This window comes from Lissotriton helveticus, chromosome 2_1 (genome assembly GCF_964261635.1).
Source record: "Lissotriton helveticus chromosome 2_1, aLisHel1.1, whole genome shotgun sequence".
In the NCBI taxonomy this organism is placed as follows: Eukaryota; Metazoa; Chordata; class Amphibia; order Caudata; family Salamandridae; genus Lissotriton; species Lissotriton helveticus.
The window spans coordinates 2638771-2656857 of NC_136059.1; the positions used below are offsets into that span (position 1 = coordinate 2638771).

At 50.1% G+C, this 18087-nt stretch overlaps 1 protein-coding gene across 1 annotated transcript in view; it reads right to left on the minus strand.

Annotated features, from left to right (window-relative positions):
• LOC144817649 (uncharacterized) overlaps positions 1–18087 on the minus strand; it is a 317824-nt gene that overhangs the window by 222047 nt on the left and 77690 nt on the right. The window contains 2 exon segments of the mRNA XM_078674369.1: positions 4242–4310; positions 15809–15904. Coding sequence (XP_078530495.1) covers positions 4242–4310; positions 15809–15904 — 165 coding nt within the window.

The following is an 18087-nucleotide window of genomic DNA, read 5'->3' on the forward strand; positions in this document are numbered from 1 at the left end:
CCACACCCACATCACTCTCCACCTGAGAGACCTGCACTAGCTCCCCGTCAACAAGAGGATCACCTTCAAGCTCCTCACCAACGCACAAGGCACTCCACAACACCAGACTTGCGTAATATATTCTAATTTGACTGCATGCAAAGGTTGGTGAGTGAGGGTTCTTTTTAGAACTAACTTTTGTGTTCTTTTCACCAGGTTTAACGTTTTCTCCTCGTTTGAATTTTTCATTTGAGGTGTTCTGCATTTGTCACTCTTCTGTTGTTGATTCTTACTGATATTAGGGGTAAAAGAGCGAGGATTTACACCCGACTCTCCTGTTGTTTGAAATACTATATTTTGCATGCAGTCAAATTAGAATATATTAATGCTTTGTTTGGAGGGTGTAAGGGCCTTTATCTAAGTTGAATAAATCATATTGGCCCAAAAAGGACTTCGTGTTGTGTGTGGTGAGTGTTGAATGTTTGATTGTAGATAGAATGGATGTGACAGTGTGTGTGTACTAGTGCGGATAGTGATTGAAAATTGTAGTTTGTAGAAAGTATTTAATATATGGTGTTTGTATTTTTTGTACAGATTTTTCCCTGTATGTGTGTCTCTTTATTGAAGAAAATGTTGAATATTTGAAAATAAAAGGCTACTAATGAGCTGATGGTTGTTTGGTTTTGACATCCTGGCACCGTTTATTTAATTGTTTAAATTTCCATCAGTATTGGCATCTAGGTTGTTTTTAGGTCTCGCCTGTCGATGCGCATGCGCATCGAGCTTGCGAGCCTATTGCGGCTTAAACAAGCTTTAACTAAGAAGCAAGGAATCGTGGCGATTCCTTGCAGTGCCCGTGACTTTTAAGCTCAATGCGCATGTGCATTGAGCTTAAAAGCGCGTGCACAGCCGCCCGCATTCCTCCGACACCTTTGAAGTGAAGCTTAGCTTCACTTCAAAGGCCCGGCTTCTTCACACCCACATGCCGCTCTGCCCCGCTCCGCCCCCTCCCCTGAGTCATCCTGCCTGCCCAGACTTCTCCTCCCCCCTAATTACATCCCGCTTTCACTTGTTTTTTGTTCGGACTCGACGTGCAGAGCTACACTCCCCCCGCCCCCTCCCGCCACGCAATGCCGAGAGCTTGTTTTCCTTCTCGCCCCTCATGCTCAACCTCGTTGTCCCTTTTTTCTCTCCATTCTTTCTCACACCTACCCTTTCTCCGCTTTTTTCCTTCTCACCATCGAATTCTTCTGAATATTTCGCTCCTCTTTTCTTTTTCCCTTCTCTCGGACTGTATTTTCTGCACTCAATCCCCTCCTTTCTTCCTCTCTTCTCTCTCTATTCCTCATTTTTTGTGCTCCCTTCTCCAGTCACTCGTCCTTTCACGGCGTCTCCCTTTATTTTACTTTTCTTGTTTTAATTCCGCCCTAAAACACGCAGATATCAGCGTAGGCCTGACAGGGAAATAAATCATAAGCATTTTTTGCCAGTGTATTATGCGCCTTTCTGCAGGCCCTTCCAAACCTAACGATGCCACTTATTAAAAGACTTGCGGTGACGCAGCACAGATGTTTCCTTCCACGAGATTTTAAGTAGCAGCACGTGAGTTCCTAAAACTGGCATACAGGGCATGTCCATTTAGTAAAATGTTCGTTAGCAGGTTGCATCGTTTGCTTTAACCATCAAAAGGTTCGTGTGAGGTTGCAGCCCGGTGTCCGTCATCCTCCCATCAGCGTCCCTGGGTGCATTCACGGCAGTTTTTGGTATTCTTTTACACGCTTTAACGAGCAGTGTTTTTCACCTTTTAAGCCCTCAGTGCTATGTGTGTGACTCTGCTCGGGTTCACCGTATGTGGAGCTGGCATCCCATGACACCTCGGGCCTGGAGTGATTTGCAGTGACGCCATTACTCAGCAGTTTACAGTTGGTTCTGGTCTGCTTTATCTGTATGGGGAGGGGAGACATCAAAGGTGTGCAGTGGCTCCCAGCCCCCGAGAGACTGGGCGGGGCAGCTACCTCTTATCTCTCCATCTTTTCACAGGGCACACTGTCTCTGATAGCATCCCGACCTCGGACCCTTTAAAGACGGTCACGTGGTTCGGCTGGACAAAGGGGCCTGAATGTATCTGCCGCCAGCAGCTTCACTTGCGCTCTGCATCAAAGGCTGTCGTCTTCTCTTTTCGAGAGCCTGCGCTGTGCCTCATGATCTGCTAAATCTAGGCAGAATGGCTAGGTTGGAACCGGAATCTGGAAGGGGGCATGGCCGAATCAAGGGCTTGAGGCTTGCATCATACTTTCTATCACACTTGTTTAATTTCCGCAAGACTGTGTGTTCCGTAAACTCCCTTATTAGGTGACTGGATTAAACACTGTCACGCAGTATTTATTAAATGAAGTCTGTTCACGAGCTGCGTGCGCACCAGAGCACAACTCACAAAGAGATGGAATGAAACAATGCAGAAGTTGTTCCAAAAAACAAAAGGGGAGTTAGCGGCTCAACTTTTCAGCTTCTTTCTAACCAGGCCCGCAGGCGCCGCAACACGGCGCTGAAACCTCCAGGGCACAACTAAATACATTTAGGGCAAGCACCCTTTTATCTATGTAGGTGTTTGTACATGAGGCATAGGCGAGTGAAGTGTTGGTAAGTAAGGCATTAGATCCCTTAGGCCCTTATCCTGGTCGTCAAGGTAATACTGGTTCAAGATCGAGCTCCCTTGTAATGTGCATTTACTGGGTGCACAGTGCGTCACCCTCACTCACCCTCAACCCCTCACTCACCCTCAACCCCTCACCCTCACTCACCCTCAACCCCTCACCCTCACCCACCCTCAACCCTTCACCCTCAACCCACCACTCACCCTCACTCTCACTCACCCTCAGCCTCACCCTCACTCACCCTCAACCCCTCAGCCTCACCCTCACTCACCCTCAACCCCTCACCCTCAACCCCTCACCCTCACCCTCACTCACCCTCAACCCCTCACCCTCACCCACCCTCACTCACCCTCAACCCCTCACCCTCACTCACCCTCACTCACCCTCACTCACTCACCCTCACTCACTCACCCTCACTCACTCACCCTCACTCACTCACCCTCACTCACTCACTCACCCTCACTCACCCTCACTCACCCTCACTCACCCTCACTCACCCTCACCCTCACTCACCATCAACCCCTCACCCTCACCCACCCTCACTCACCCTCAACCCCTCACCCTCACTCACCCTCACTCACCCTCACTCACCCTCAACCCCTCACCCTCACCCACCCTCACCCACCCTCACCCACCCTCACCCTCACTCACCCTCAACCCTTCACCCTCACTCACCCTCAACCCCTCACCCACCCTCAACCCCTCACCCTCACTCACCCTCAACACCTCACCCTCACTCACCCTCAACACCTCACCCTCACTCACCCTCAACCCCTCACTCACCCTCAACCCCTCACCCACCCTCAACCCCTCACCCTCACTCACCCTCACCCTCACTCACCCTCAACCCCTCACCCTCAACCCCTCACCCTCAACCCCTCACCCTCAACCCCTCACCCTCAACCCCTCACCCTCACAACACATATTGTGTTACAATAGGTGTCACATTTGCGAAAGATAAAACTATCTAGAGATGTAGCATAACGACCAGAGCTGCCATATAAGTCACGTAAATACAAAACATGTTGCATTCCAAATGCTATAGGTGTCACATTCGCAAAAGTTATAACTATTGGCATTGTAAATGACAAAGCCATCAATTTAGCAATTTTAACAACGAAAAAATAAATAAATTATGTCATTTACAAGACCAATAACTACAACTTTTCTAATGCGAAACCTATTGCATTCCAACCCCACTCACCCACGCAACGCCACTCACACACGCAACGCCACTCACACACGCAACGCCACTCACACACGCAACGCCACTCACACACGCAACGCCACTCACACACGCAACGCCACTCACACACGCAACGCCACTCACACACGCAACGCCACTCACACTCCACTCATCCACGCAACGCCACTCATCCACGCAACGCCACTCATCCACGCAACGCCACTCATCCACGCAACGCCACTCATCCATTTGCAAAACGAAAAAAGTTAAACTCTTCTATTGCGAGACCTATTGCATTTTCAATGCTTGTTTTTACTTATTTTTAAACATTTCTGTGCAGTACCTAAGAGAGGGCAAGGTAACGCAGAGGATATGAATGATCACCGTACGTTCCTGCACTCGCTATCCCAGGAGGGACTTACCGAAAGATATATGCTTCCGCAGCAGCGCAGACGTAACCTTCACCCGGTTTTCCTTCAGTAAAGATGGATCTAGAAGAGAAGTTTGCATTAATTAGTAGGTTCAAAAAGTAAAAACACTTGACAGAATTGAAAAAGTGCCTCTTTTGACATGGACAGCCCCCACATTTTGCCTGGTTTTCACGAAGCATTCAACTGTAGTGCACAGGGTTCCTGCCAACCAGGTCTCTGTGCCAGAGCTTCTTCCCTAAAAACGATTCCACGATTGGTCCTTCTGACCCCGTATATGTCCCCGGTAAACGCTACCCTGGGTACCATGGGCATTGGAACTGAAGAGGGGTCCCTAGGGACCCCTCAACTAGGCCATGCAGACTGCCACTGCAGCATGCAAGCCCTGGTGCAGACAAAAATAACCTGATAAAGACAAGCCAGCACTGCCTAAGGTAAGTCTCCCCCACCCCTAGCAGGCCTTACAAGCCCTCTGGCAGGGCGCACTATACGTCAAGTGCAATATTTAGGTCTATTTCCCAATATTATAAGTGCCAAGGAAGCCATAGAGAGTACACGGGCTGGAAACTCGGCAACTCAAGTTCCACAGCACCTTGTGGGTTATCTGAACCCAGGGGTATTTGGTACCAAACTACTCCTCACAATAAATCCACACGGATGCCAGTGTGAGATTTATGGTAACATGTACCCAGAGGGCATCTTAGAGGTGCCCCCTAAAACCTACCGATCCGGGTGTGGTCTGTGACTGGCTGTGGGCATTCTGCCACCACCAGACATGTTTCTGGACCCCTGGGTCGAGAGCCCCCGCTCTCGGAGACCAGAAACAAAGCAGATCCTGGGCGAAGGAGTCGCACCTCCTCCTCCAGGATTAGCACAGTGCTAGAGGGGGGAAACTTCAAAGGACTGCCGCCTTTGCAAAGCGACCCCCAGGCCTCTGCTGTTAGCAGCAGATGGCAGCCCCCAGTTTACACCCTAACTTTGGGTGGGAAAACGAGGAAGAATAGGAGGTGTGCCCACCTCTGCCAACTTCACCCCCTAAGGTGAAGGTGAGGTGAAGTGTATCTTTCAGTCCCTGTCATCTCGAAGATCGGGGACTCCTCCAATCAGGGCTAGGACTATCCCCTTCCTACAGGCGGGTGGCATAATTGAGGGTGTAGACTCCCCAGGTAAAGTGCCGACTGGCCCTGCATTGTAACACCCCTATATGTGGTATTTAGGTGGCTTCCACAGGCCCTGAAACATGTTCCTGCTGACCTAAGAAAAAGGATGAAGACTATGCAGTGCGGAAGACTGAAGATGCCTACTAACTTGGTCCCAACCCTACCGGTCTGCCTGCAGTCCTCAAAAATCGGCCGGCCTGTCCTGCATTCAACGACCTCCACAACCCCTGGGAGGACTGCCTGCATTTGAAGAAGATCAGAACTTTCAAGGACAACAGCTCGGCCCACAAGAAATCAAACAGAAGGTCTCTGGTGTCCTCAGGATCCACAATCCTTGACCACTCTGCACCAGACACCTGCGGCCTGTTTCCAGGCAGCCCACCAACCCAGAAAAGGCTTCCCAGCGACCCAGAGTCCAGGCCCAGCATGGCTGACCCATCCTGGACTCCACAATGACGCCTGCAGTGTGAATCCAAAGGCTCCCCCTGACCGCGACCGGCTCAGTGAAAAATCAGACATGAAAGGACACCCCTGCTCCTGTAACCCCTGGGCCTTAGGGAGCTCTCTCGACGGTGTGCCTACGACCTACAGCATCTCAACTTACCTCTGCTGTCGCTGGTTTCCCTAGTGCAGCCTCCTCTTCATCGCCTGCAGCCTGTTTATACATTAAATTGCATTGGAGGCAGTGTTTGACCTCTGCACCTGGCCGCACCTGTGTCGCTGGTGGTGCGCTGCTTGCGCTTACCTGAACCTTGCCCTCTGCTGCCCCTGCAATCCGAAGACTTGAACTGTAAGAGGCATACTCACCTGTAAAATCGCATTATTGTTTTGCTCCATAGGTCAACACTGAAAATACTGAAAAGTGCATAAAGTGTCCACTTTTGATACTGAAAAGAATTCAAAGTTAAAAACGTACTTATCTTTTGCCAAGATCTCGGTCTTAAACTAAATCTTGAGCAAAGCCTATTTTTATAAATGACTGTGGCTCTCCTTTTTAACTCGTGTGTCAGTTAATGGTCCTTTGTATGCAGTAAACGTCTTACGCTCCTCGGTGTTAGACCTACGGCTGCTCGCCCAAAGAACCACTAATATACGAGCCGAAACCATGAAACCTCTCTTTTCCTTTGGAGCACCAAACTCTAATTGCCACATCGCATGGAAAGATACGAAACTGAATAAACCATATATCACAACTTCTTGGCTTAGAGAGGTTGTGCACATAAATTTGAGCCCTGAAGAAGTCCGAGTAGGACAAAACGATGTGGCTACTGCGACTACTGTACAATGGCATGTTTTTATGAAGAAAATGAACAAAGTGATATTACAGACATCTTTGCTACGTGTATTGATTTTACGTCGTACTATGCTTTCAAGAATACTATTGATGCGAATGGAATGAAAATTTTGAATCGTACTCAATAGACTAGATGTTACTAGTATTGTGAGTGCTGAACCATCAATTAAAAACTAAAAGAGCACTAAGGGGTTTTCATTGAGCCCTGTACACTTCTGCGGGAATCTCTGGACTCTGTGAACTGTATAACCACCTAGTGGCATTACCATCTACGGAGCCAGCGTCCTACAATAATGACTGCTAGCATTCAGGCTCGAGGACGAGTGTTCGAAGCCCCGCTATTGACCAGACCAGGGACTGGCTCCTACTTGGGACATTCCTCCTTTTAGTTACAGCCCCAGAAATAGGGCTCGTTCCAGGCTCAGTCGCGGCTGCCTGAGAGGTTCACCCGGAGCATCAGAACCTAAAGCTAGATTTAAAAGGGTCCTCTTCCTCTGCAGCTTCTTCTATGAGCCACAGCTGGAAAATTGACAACCATTACACAAAGAACGTGTGTTTAAAAGCAAGGAAACTACTAATACCAACAAAGAAGAACAACAAACAGAGTCAGAGGTTTTGGCATAAACTGTGGGTACGGCTTCATGGTGCACTACGGAGAGAGTCCAGATGACCCTCATTGGTGTTCAGGCCTTAAAAGAAGCATCCCAAATGATGTCTTTGTGATAGTGTGGGCGGGCAGTTTAGGCGTATCAGAGGGTGGTGCTAAGCATTTGTTGAACACACACAGTCCATAAATGAGACACATATTCACACTAATTTAGAAAAATAACATGTATTGGGGTGTAGAAGGTCTTAGTCAGCCGGGCCACGGCGTCAAAGGCACTCACGGTTCTCTATTAGATGCGCAAAGGGGGACAAAATAGGACAGTGGGCCACTCTCCGCGCTGGCCTCTACGAGGCCAACGTCCCTCATCGGCTGGCCGGTTGTTTCGGCATTGGAGTCTGGATTGAACTTCAAACAAGCTTTGGATGCTGCAAGAGGTCCGGTGCCCCTAGTGTTGGTGCAGGACGGCTCCCGTTGGTCCTGGCGTCTTCACACTTGGTTGGGGGCTGGATCTGACCTCGTGGAGCACATTGACCATCTCCGGGTGGCAGATGCGTCGGTGGACCCGGGGGTCAGCAAAACAATGAACCAGGCATTGCAGTGGGTGCCTGCAGGGTAGTGGCTCCTCCACTTCGAGTGAGACGCTGACGGCTTAATGTTTATCGACATTGAAATGGTTGATTCACTATATTCTAACCATGTCTTCGCCTTATCCGGGTGCGGCACGAAGATACTTTGTAACAGGTATGTGCAACGTTGCGGCTTCACTATATTAGCACTTCTGGATCACTTTGTAGCCGGTACTGACACTCAGCTGCTCTTTACTTTATCTCTTCACAGGTTGCCCCGTCCTGCGGGGACCTGTTTGAACTATCGGAATTATAGTTTCCGTTCCGGTCCATAGTTTATACACACTTCGACTTGGATTTGCTTGTTTATTGCACAAGTGGTAATCGTAGAATACTTTGTAATTTGATAAAGGGAAACGTTTAAAAACTTTTTTCAAATAATTAGTAACGTGGATATTGTTTTGTGCCCCGTACTCCCATACTCCATGGACCATTTGCATTTATTGAGATCACCTTTTCGACAAAATTTGGAATGTGGAGATTGAATATATTAGTATTGGAACATTGACGGCTTGAAAGTTGGATATTCCGCAGTACCTACGGGTAAGCACTATTATTGGTAATGTGATATCGAAGGATTGCATGGAATAGGTTATGAGAATATTTTGCGTTCCCTTTCAGGGTCGCAATTTGGGTTTCATTTTTTATACTTAAGACTTCAAGTTACTTTACAAAGAGAACTCTTATTTGGAATCAAGATTGAATAGAGAGGTAAGCCTTCCCTTTGAGAGTGTGGCGGTCTGTGATTATAATAGGACGCAATGAATAACTGATACCTCATGCCTCATGTTCAAAGCTAATTTAGGCTTTTATGTCAATTTCATTTTTGCAGAGATGATTCTGGAGTCATTTCTAATGCATTAGTGTTGCAATGGAGCATGTAATTCACTTGTGGTTCATCAACATTAACTGCACATTGGCTGTTCTTATGGTTTTGTGCAGATTCACTTACACAAAGATGATATTATGGAATTGGATGTTCATGCAAATATTAGGTTAAATTTTTTGAACTTTTATAATGTATATATGTTTTGTATAGTTTGCTTACGTATTTTATTCTAGTATGGAACATATGCACAACTTCTCTGTTTTAATAATAATAATAATCCACATTTGTAAAGCGCACATTCAACCGTAAGGGTCTCTAGGCGCTGGGGGCCGTCGGGAAGATTAAGCAAGCTATTGCCCAGAGTCACATGGTGCTGAGCTAACCTGCCGCCGGCGCTGGGGATCGAACCGTGATCCCCAGATTCCAGCGTCAGTCGCCCTGGCCGCGGCGCCACACATCTCCATGTTTTGACTAGTCCCTTGACACACAAAGGTTATGTTTGAGCTTACATCATGTAAAGTGAATGTTTGTTAAATCTTTTGTGTATTACAACAACATTATCTGTATTACTTCCGGTCCTGAGGAAGTCGTAGGGTTCATACCCATAGATGACGAAACGTGTTGGCGTAAGGGAATGGAAGATTTTGTAAAATAAAAGACAGGACAAGCCCAACGAAACAAAATCTTTTGTTCTTTAAATATTATTGTACTGTTTTGTTGTTATAATTTGCGTGTGCTTCAGAAATTGTAAAACGCTTGTTCAATCTTGGATTGAAAATTAGGGGAATTCGGGTGGATGTTCTCCCTCTTGGAATGCACCGCAGAATATGTGTAATTGCTCCATACTAGATTTTTGGTGTAAATTTGTATAAGCACCTGAGCCCCCTCTTCACCCATTATAGTTAACAGTGAAGTGTAGAGGCCAATACATTACTTACCCTTGGTGTCACTACGCCCCCTATATGACCACTTGTGGCATGTCTGGTTTTCACTTTTGTCAGCATCATTTCATGCAGCCTGCATGGAGTCTACATGAGCTTGGTGGGTCCCTTAGGGTGGCACAATACATGCCGCAGCCCTTACAGACTCTTTAGAACCTCAGGCCCTCGGTACCAGGCTCCCATTTACTAGGGACCCACAGAGGGTGCTAAAGGTTTTGTCAAGGGGGGTGGGACGGAATAATTGTACAGCTTTAATGGAAAAGAACACTGGTACTGGGAGCTGGTTAGCAGGGACAACAGTACACATCAAAAACCAGCAAACAAGTCTGTGGGGAGGGGGGCGGAGAGTATTACAACTAAAAGTCGGGACCTGGATAGCTGGAACCCAGTGCACGTCCATCAAAATTGCATCAGGTACCAGGGAAAAAGTGGGGGTGACCTTGTCAAAAAGGGACAATTTCCTACTCTGGCCTTAAAGTGCTGCTTTTATAACATGGAGCCGTGTGATCTTCCATTTCAAGGGACAGCATGTTCCAGTTACGGGTTTACCTTTCAAAAGTTTTTGTAAAATCTGCCTTTAGTCAGATTTTTTTCTAATGAAGAGAAACAAGGCTACATAACTGACAGGAGACAAAGAAATGGAAGCCCAGGACTGAAGTGACAGAGCTTGATAAACAAAGATGGAGGAACACAAATTCACTTAAATTTGTATTCTGATTGTTAGTACTCACTCCTTACTTTCTCAGGCAGCAAACGGCTTAGCGGTCTGGCTTCACGCTCACCTCTCACACACAGCCTTCTTTCTTACTTCTATCCGATGCAAACTCAGACAGTGAGTAAAAGCAAACTATGGCTCTGTAACAAGAAGATTTCCAGCAAAGGTACATTCTGGATCACACAATATCAATCAATCAAATCATTTGTATAGCGCACTACTCACCCGGGAGGGTCTCAAGGTGCTTGGGGGAGGGGGTATGCTACTGCTCAAACAGCCAGGTCTTGAGTTGTTTCCTGAAGGCGAGATGGTCCTGGGTCAGCCGAAGGTGGATGGGGAGGGAGTTCCACGTCTTGGCAGCCAGGTAAGAGAAGGATATTCCTCCGGCGGTTGCTCTTCGGATGCGTGGTACGGCTGCGAGGGCGAGGCTGGTGGACCGTAGCTGGCGGGTGGGCGTGTAGAAGGTCAGGCGGTCGTTGAGGTACTTGGGGCCCAGGTCGTGGAGAGACTTGTGTGCGTGGGTGAGGAGCCGGAACGTGATCCTCTTGTCAACGGGGAGCCAGTGCAGGTTCCTCAGGTGGCTGGAGATGTGGCTGCGTCGGGGGACATCCAGGATGAGTCGGGCGGAGGCGTTCTGGATGCGCTGGAGTCTTTTCTGTAGCTTGGCTGTGGTTCCGGCGTAGAGGGCGTTTCCGTAGTCCAGTCGGCTGGTGACGAGTGCATGGGTGACAGTCTTCCTGGTCTCGGTCGGGATCGAGCGGAAGATTTTGCGAAGCATACGCAGGGTGTTGAAACACGATGAGGAGACGGCGTTGACTTGTCTGGACATCGAGAGGGAGGAGTCCAGGATGAAGCCCAGGTTGCGTGCGTGGTCGGTTGGATTGGGTGCGGTGCCCAGGGCTGGGGGCCACCAGGAGTCGTCCCAGGCGGAGGGCGAAGATCCCAGGATGAGGACTTCCGTCTTGTCCGAGTTCAGTTTCAGGCGGCTGTCCTTCATCCACTCGGCGACGTCTTTCATCCCTTCGTGTAGGCAGGTTCTGGCGGTCTCGGGGTCTCTGGTGAGGGAGAGGATCAGCTGAGTGTCGTCGACGTAAATGGTGATGTTGAGGTTGTGCTGGAGTGCGATGGCTGCAAGCGGTCTCATGTAGACGTTGAAGAGAGTGTGGCTGAGTGAAGATCCTTGCGGGACGCCGCAGATGACTTCGGTGGCCTCGGAGCGAAACGGGGGGAGGCGAAGAACGAGATGATCCATTCCAGTGCCTTCTCTTGGATACCGATGCTGCTGAGGCGCTGGACTAGGGTGCGGTGGCAGACAGTGTCGAACGACGCGGAGAGTTCCAGGAGGATGAGGGCCACTGTTTCCCCTTTGTCGAGCAGGGTCCGGATGTCGTCGGTGGCTGCGATGAGGGCGGTCTCGGTGCTGTGGTTGGCTCTGAATCCGGACTGCGAGGGGTCGAGAGATCCGTTCGTCTCGAGGAAGGCGGTCAGCTGTCTGTTGACGATCTTCTCGATGACTTTAGCAGGAAAAGGGAGGAGCGAGATGGGGCGGAAGTTCTTGAGGTCGGTGGGGTCCGCTGTAGGTTTCTTCAGGAGGGCGCTGAGCTCGGCGTGCTTCCAGCTCTCCGGGAAGGTGGCGGTGTTGAATGAGGTGTTGATGATGTTCCGGAGTTGGGGTGCGATGGTGGAGTCGGCCTTGTTGAAGACGTGGTGTGGGCAGGGGTCGGTCGGTGATCCGGAGTGGATGGTGTTCATCGTGCGGGCTGTGTCTTCGGTGGTCACCGTGGTCCAGGTGCGGAGGGTGGCGGTGGGGGCGTTGATTCGACGGTTGGGTGCGTGGGTGGTGCGCCGAAGCTGTTGTGGATGTCGGCGATCTTGCGGTGGAAGAACGAGGCGAGGGAGTTGCAGAGGTCTTGTGACGGAGTGATGTCGTTGGTGCCGGTGCTGGGGTTGGAGAACCCCTTGACGATGGTGAAGAGCTCTTTGCTGTCGTGGGCGTTGTTGTCCAGTCGTTCCTTCAGTGATTTCTTCTTGGTGGTGCGGATGAGCTGGTGGTGCTTGCGGGTAGCGTGTTTGAGGGCGGTCATGTTGTCGGTGGTCCGGTCGAGGAGCCAGGCTTTCTCGAGGGTGCGGCAGGTCTTCTTGGAGTCCTTGAGTTCGTCGGTGAACCAAGATGCCTTCTTGCTTCTGGGTCTGCTGGGAGGGTTCTTTAGTGGCGCGAGGTCGTCGGCGCAGGCGGTCAGCCACTGTGTGAAGTTGCGGGCAGCTTCGTTGGGGTCCGTTGTGTTGGCGGGTGGGTTCTGGCTGAGGGAGGTGGTGAGCTGGTCCGCGGTGATCTTGCTCCAATTCCTGTGATGTACCTGTTGCGGGTGGTGGTGGGTCGTGGATCTTTTGAAGCTGAAGTGGACGCAGCTGTGGTCGGTCCAGTGGAGTCCGGCGGCGTGGCTGAAGGTGATGTACTTGCTGGAAGAGAAGATGGGATCAAGCGTGTGGCCGGCGTAGTGGGTGGGGGTGTTGACCAGTTGCTTGAGTCCGAGGTTGGCGAGGTTGTCCAGCAGGGCGGTGGTGTTGCGGTCCTTGTTCTCCAGGTGGAAGTTGAGGTCCCCTAGTAGGATGTAGTCAGCGGAGGGGAGGACGTGTGGGCTGATGAAGTCCACGAGGTCTTTGCTGAATTGTGTGCGTGGTCCCGGGGGTCTGTAGACGAGGGTGCCTCTGAGGGTCGTCTTAGGATCAGTGTGAATCTGGAAGTGGAGATGTTCGGCTGCGGCGAAGGAGTCGCTGGCGTCGGTCGTGATGCGGATGGTGTTCCGGTGGATGATGGCGATGCCTCCTCCGGTCTGGTTGGTGCGGTCCTTCCTGATGATCTTGTACCCGTCCGGGATGGCGATGGCGATGTCGGGTGCAGAGGAGGCGTTCATCCAGGTCTCGGTGAGGAAGGCGACGTCCGGTGAAGTAGCGTCGAGGTGTGGTTCTGAAAGTTCTGGACTCGTGTAATCATTCTGAACTCGAGAATTAAACTTCATCGAAACATGACGAATTTGGTATTAAAAGACCGATAATGACGAGCACACCATGTACAAATATTTTCAGCATATTCGAGTAACGATTTCACCTCGAAATCGTCATTTACGTTCTGAACCCTTGGCTTCCATTTATGTGTTGCCCTTTACATAGGCCTTAATCCAGCTGAATTCAATTCCACAAGGACACATACTCCTTAATCGACTTTCCTATGACCTGTGCAAGTTGGAACCATTGCCCCAGGCCGAACTCGTTAGGTCAGTTCCCCTCCCAGTGGCCGAACAAGATAGCATCAAGGCTCAACAAGCCATAAAACCATTTCAGCGCGCACACCTGCCGTATCTTGCTCACATCTGTCTCTACTCTTTTTGCTTCACTTACTTTATGGTGGGGAGGTGCCTGTTTTATTGGGGGCCCACCGATATCTGATGAAATGTTGGGTCTTGCCAGGTGATTTGTTATGGGCAGCACGAAGTGAAATATGTACATATCATGACATTGCTTTTATTTTGTAACAAAGACCTGTAAATGATATACTGCAAATTTGAAGAATGTTTGCCTGAAGCTGAATATTCTGTATAAAGAGAGAAGCCTGGTTTTGTGAATTCGAGCAGTCTCCTGAGAATATACTTCCTGTGTGTTGTACTTCTAGGACACTTGTTACCTTGGTTGCAGCCAATAAAATCGATCCTTGACTTCACCTAGAAGACTCTCGAGTTTCTGTGGTCTGAATCAGGAAGAACCCGAGGTCTCTGGGTGTACCCTGACACCGCTGGGTTGCCGGTTCTGTGCCGGTTCTTAAAAACCCAGTACCTCAGCAGAGGTTCCAGGGTTCCACGGCGTGTCTGTGGACGGAGCGGGTGTTGAGCAGGATGCACTTGAGGTGGTTGCTGCTGGTGTTGGTCTTGGCGGGTGCGGGGCAGGTTCGGAGGCAGGTGAACTTGCAGGTGCAGCAGGTGAAGGGTCCGTGGGTGCGTCTCAGTGTGGCTCGGCAGCAGGCGTGGGTTCGGCCGGCATTGAGTGCGTTGAGAGTGGCGGCGTCGTACGTCAGTCGGGTCGTCTTGCATCGGCGGGGGGGAGGGCCAGGGGTCCTAGCGCTGGGCGCGGTCCAGGCGCAGACGGGCTTACCTTTGGCGCACCTTCAGCGCTCAATCGGTGCTCCCGCTGCGCGCGTCCGCTGCGCGTTCGCTCCGGGGGCGTCATATGTAAGGAGCCGGGAGGGCGGGTCAGCTGGGTGGCGGGAGCGGGCGGCCAATGGGCTGGTGGTGGGCGGGGCCGCAGTGAGGCAGCGGCGGGACCTCTGGACAGCGGGCGGCTGGGTCGCTGTACCAGAGTCAAGCGTGGGAAGCAGGGGGAGGTCCGGGCGGCCCAGCGGCAGCTGGGTCGCTCAACTGCAGCAGGAGGCAGGCAGCGGCAGGCGTGAAAAACAGGAGGGGAGGTCCGGGCGGCCCAGCGGCGGCTGGGTCGCTCAACAGCAACAGGAGGCAGGCAGCGGCAGGCGTGGGAAGCAGAGGGGGTGACCCGGCCTCGTTAAAGGCGCAGTAGTCACTCCCTAGCTGACCCCGCGGACCCCTTAAGTAAGGAGCCGGGAGGGCGGGTCAGCTGGGTGGCGGGAGCGGGGCGGCCAATGGGCTGGTGGTGGGCGGGGCCGCAGGGAGGCAGCGGCGGGACCTCTGGACGGCGGGCGGCTGGGTCGCTGTACCAGGGTCAAGCGTGGGAAGAAGGGGGAGGTCCGGGCGGCCCAGCGGCGGCTGGGTCGCTCAACTGCAGCAGGAGGCAGGCAGCGGCAGGCGTGGGAAGCAGAGGGGGTGACCCGGCCTCGTTAAAGGCGCAGTGGTCACGATAGTTGTCAAAACCACGATTCAAAGCATGATTATACGTCCACCAATTGGACAAAACATGAGATTCTCTCCTCTCCTATAATCTCACATGGTTCTTCACATAGATTACAATGGCAGCCATTTCTGCAGTGCTTCCCGCATACAGGAAGCAGATACCAGTAGTGAAAGCTGTCGATACAAACACCTGAACAGCTCGTGATCTATTAAAACAAAAATGTGATTTGTGATCCGTATGTCACTTAAACGACATCAAAGTTGCGGCAATGGAAAACATATTCATAAAAGAATAACTGTCTCATGGCCTCTAGAACAGATGCTGCCTTTCAAATCGCTTTGAACGGCCATAGAAGCATTAAGATGCTCAACGCTTTATTAAGGGAGGGGGTGCAGTGTTTTTATTAATGCAGAGAGATATGTGCCCCCTCTGCTTCCCCTGTCCCTGGAGGTAGGAATCCTGTGAGGACAGGTGGACACTGAAGCTCCGCATGTGAAATATCAGAATAAAGATCCGGAAGGAGGCATGTACTCACCAAGTCGATGTAACCTCACGGTCCACACACCCTTCAACGAACCAGGGGACTTTTCAACGTGCTTCTTCCACTTCGGAGACCAAACGGAGTCCGCTGCTGCGTAAACAAAGACACAGATACTCCATTGACGCGATTACAGAAGAACCTTGTACCCTGCAGGCAATGAATCCCCTATCCACCCGAGCCAGACACCTCTCCAAAGTGACCACCTTAAAATCAACACAAAGTAACTTTCAGTCAGAAGGGATGCAATTGGTTGACTTGATCAACAATGTACTTTAAGTGTCATTGGTTATATGTTTTCTTTCTCTGCAATAAAAAGAGCTTTAAAAGAAGAGAATGAATGACGTGTCTTCTAGGACAAACTTCAGGGCTTTGGGAATATTTACACAATTTCTTCGCATTCTATAAAAAAAGGAGGAAGTGACTAATATACAGTACATTTTGTTTTTACGAACAGTTACAATATTTCTAGGGCGCAGGTTGGTAGTGGTGTAATCCGCAAGGAGTGTCTTTTGGTAGAGTCCATGCTCAGAGAAAATAGAACGAGTTACATGAGCACCTGAAGAATGTTACAATTCAATATCTTTTGGACACGGCGAGTTTAAGTGATTTGCCCAGAGTCACAGGATGTTGATCCAATGCCAGGGCCAGAAGTTGTTTCCCCAGTAGCTCCTTAGTCGACAGCTCAAAGCGCAAGGTCACATCCCAAATCTACTGACTGTAGTGACAGATATGCTCAAATAAAACAAGCATTTACAATGCAATAGGTCTCGCACTTACGAGAGTTTATGCTATTGGCATCGGAAATGACAATGCCTTTTATTTATTTATTTCAAAAACCAACACATTAATAAAAGGCATTGTAATCTACAATGCCAATAGCTCAAACTCTAGTAAATGCAAGACCTATTGCATCTCTTACGGTAAGCATGTAGGGAATTGGGCCTTTCACAAAAGCTGCATCCTTCCCTCGACTGCACCTGACTAGATCACATGCCTTCTGGTTCATGGTGAACAACATACGTTCAAACAAGCATGCTGTTCTGAGAACAGGAATTTAAAGCAGGTGCTTGATTGAGTCGTGCCTCTAGTTCTAGGTTGATGCCAATCCCTCAATGTGTCCTTTAGGATCTACTTTCTGATGCCTGCGACCGGAAACCCCACTGACAACTCCTGCTGAAGCCCCACTGACAACTCCCGCAGCAGCAGTGTTTGCTAACACTATTCACCTGGCACATGGGGCAAGGGTTCCAGAAGTTCCACTCCACTCTTAGTTGGGTATTATATTTGGCTAGCACCCAGACCTTCTTTAGCGAATCTAAATGAAAACTTGAGCTGCGCGATTTCAAATCAATCCATGGATTTAACCCCTACTGATCGGGCTCTTCAACAGCATAACCATTGACTACCACTTTATGCGGCGCGTTCCTGCAGTAAGAGGTTCTTCTCAAATGAGTCCCGGACACAAAATCTGAACAGAAGCCCTTCGCACCTCCAGCATTCTCCACTGCTCCTCCAATTCATTGAAGAGCTGAAGATATTACTTTACAGAGCACACGATAGCCATGACGCATGTATAATTAGTATCTCATATATCGCTATTTGCTAATGCTCGAATACAAACAGTCCTGGCTATCAACTGGACCCTTACCATTAAAGTGGCTTTCTGCCAGTGCTAATTACTTGTTATTTGGATGTCACAATTGAAAACACAGGCCTACAAGTTCAACCCAGTTTAATGTTGCAGACAGAAAAAAACCAGAACCAGTTCACAGTGCGTAGAAGAGGGAGGACGAGCATGAATAAGAAACAACTTGCGTATGGGTTATACGGAAATTAAGGCGTGAGGAGGAACTTTAGCGGACAGGTGGAGAACATGTGCAGAAAAGCCTGGAAGGACGAAGGTAAAGAAGGGTGGGAAATGCGAGGCAAACCTGCAAATGATCCACTGTATTGACGGGAAGGAAAAAACGGATTTCTAAATCCTACCTGGTCCTCTAGCTCTCGCAGCATCTGCTCCTTCAGTCCCTCCAGCTCCCGGGGGAGCCTGTTCCGCAAGGACAGCAGCTCTTGATGCAGTTCCCGCAGCCCATCCCTCTGTGCCAGGTACAGCAAGGCAAGGGTCCCGAGGGCTCCTGCCAGCAGAGCCAGGAGAGGCCATATCAATGCATGAAGCTGTGAGGCGGAGAGAGCTGCAGACCGAGACGAGGAGATCCTAGACTCACGGGGAGGCTGTAGGGTGGAATTAACTTCCTCACTACTGCGCGGGGAGGATG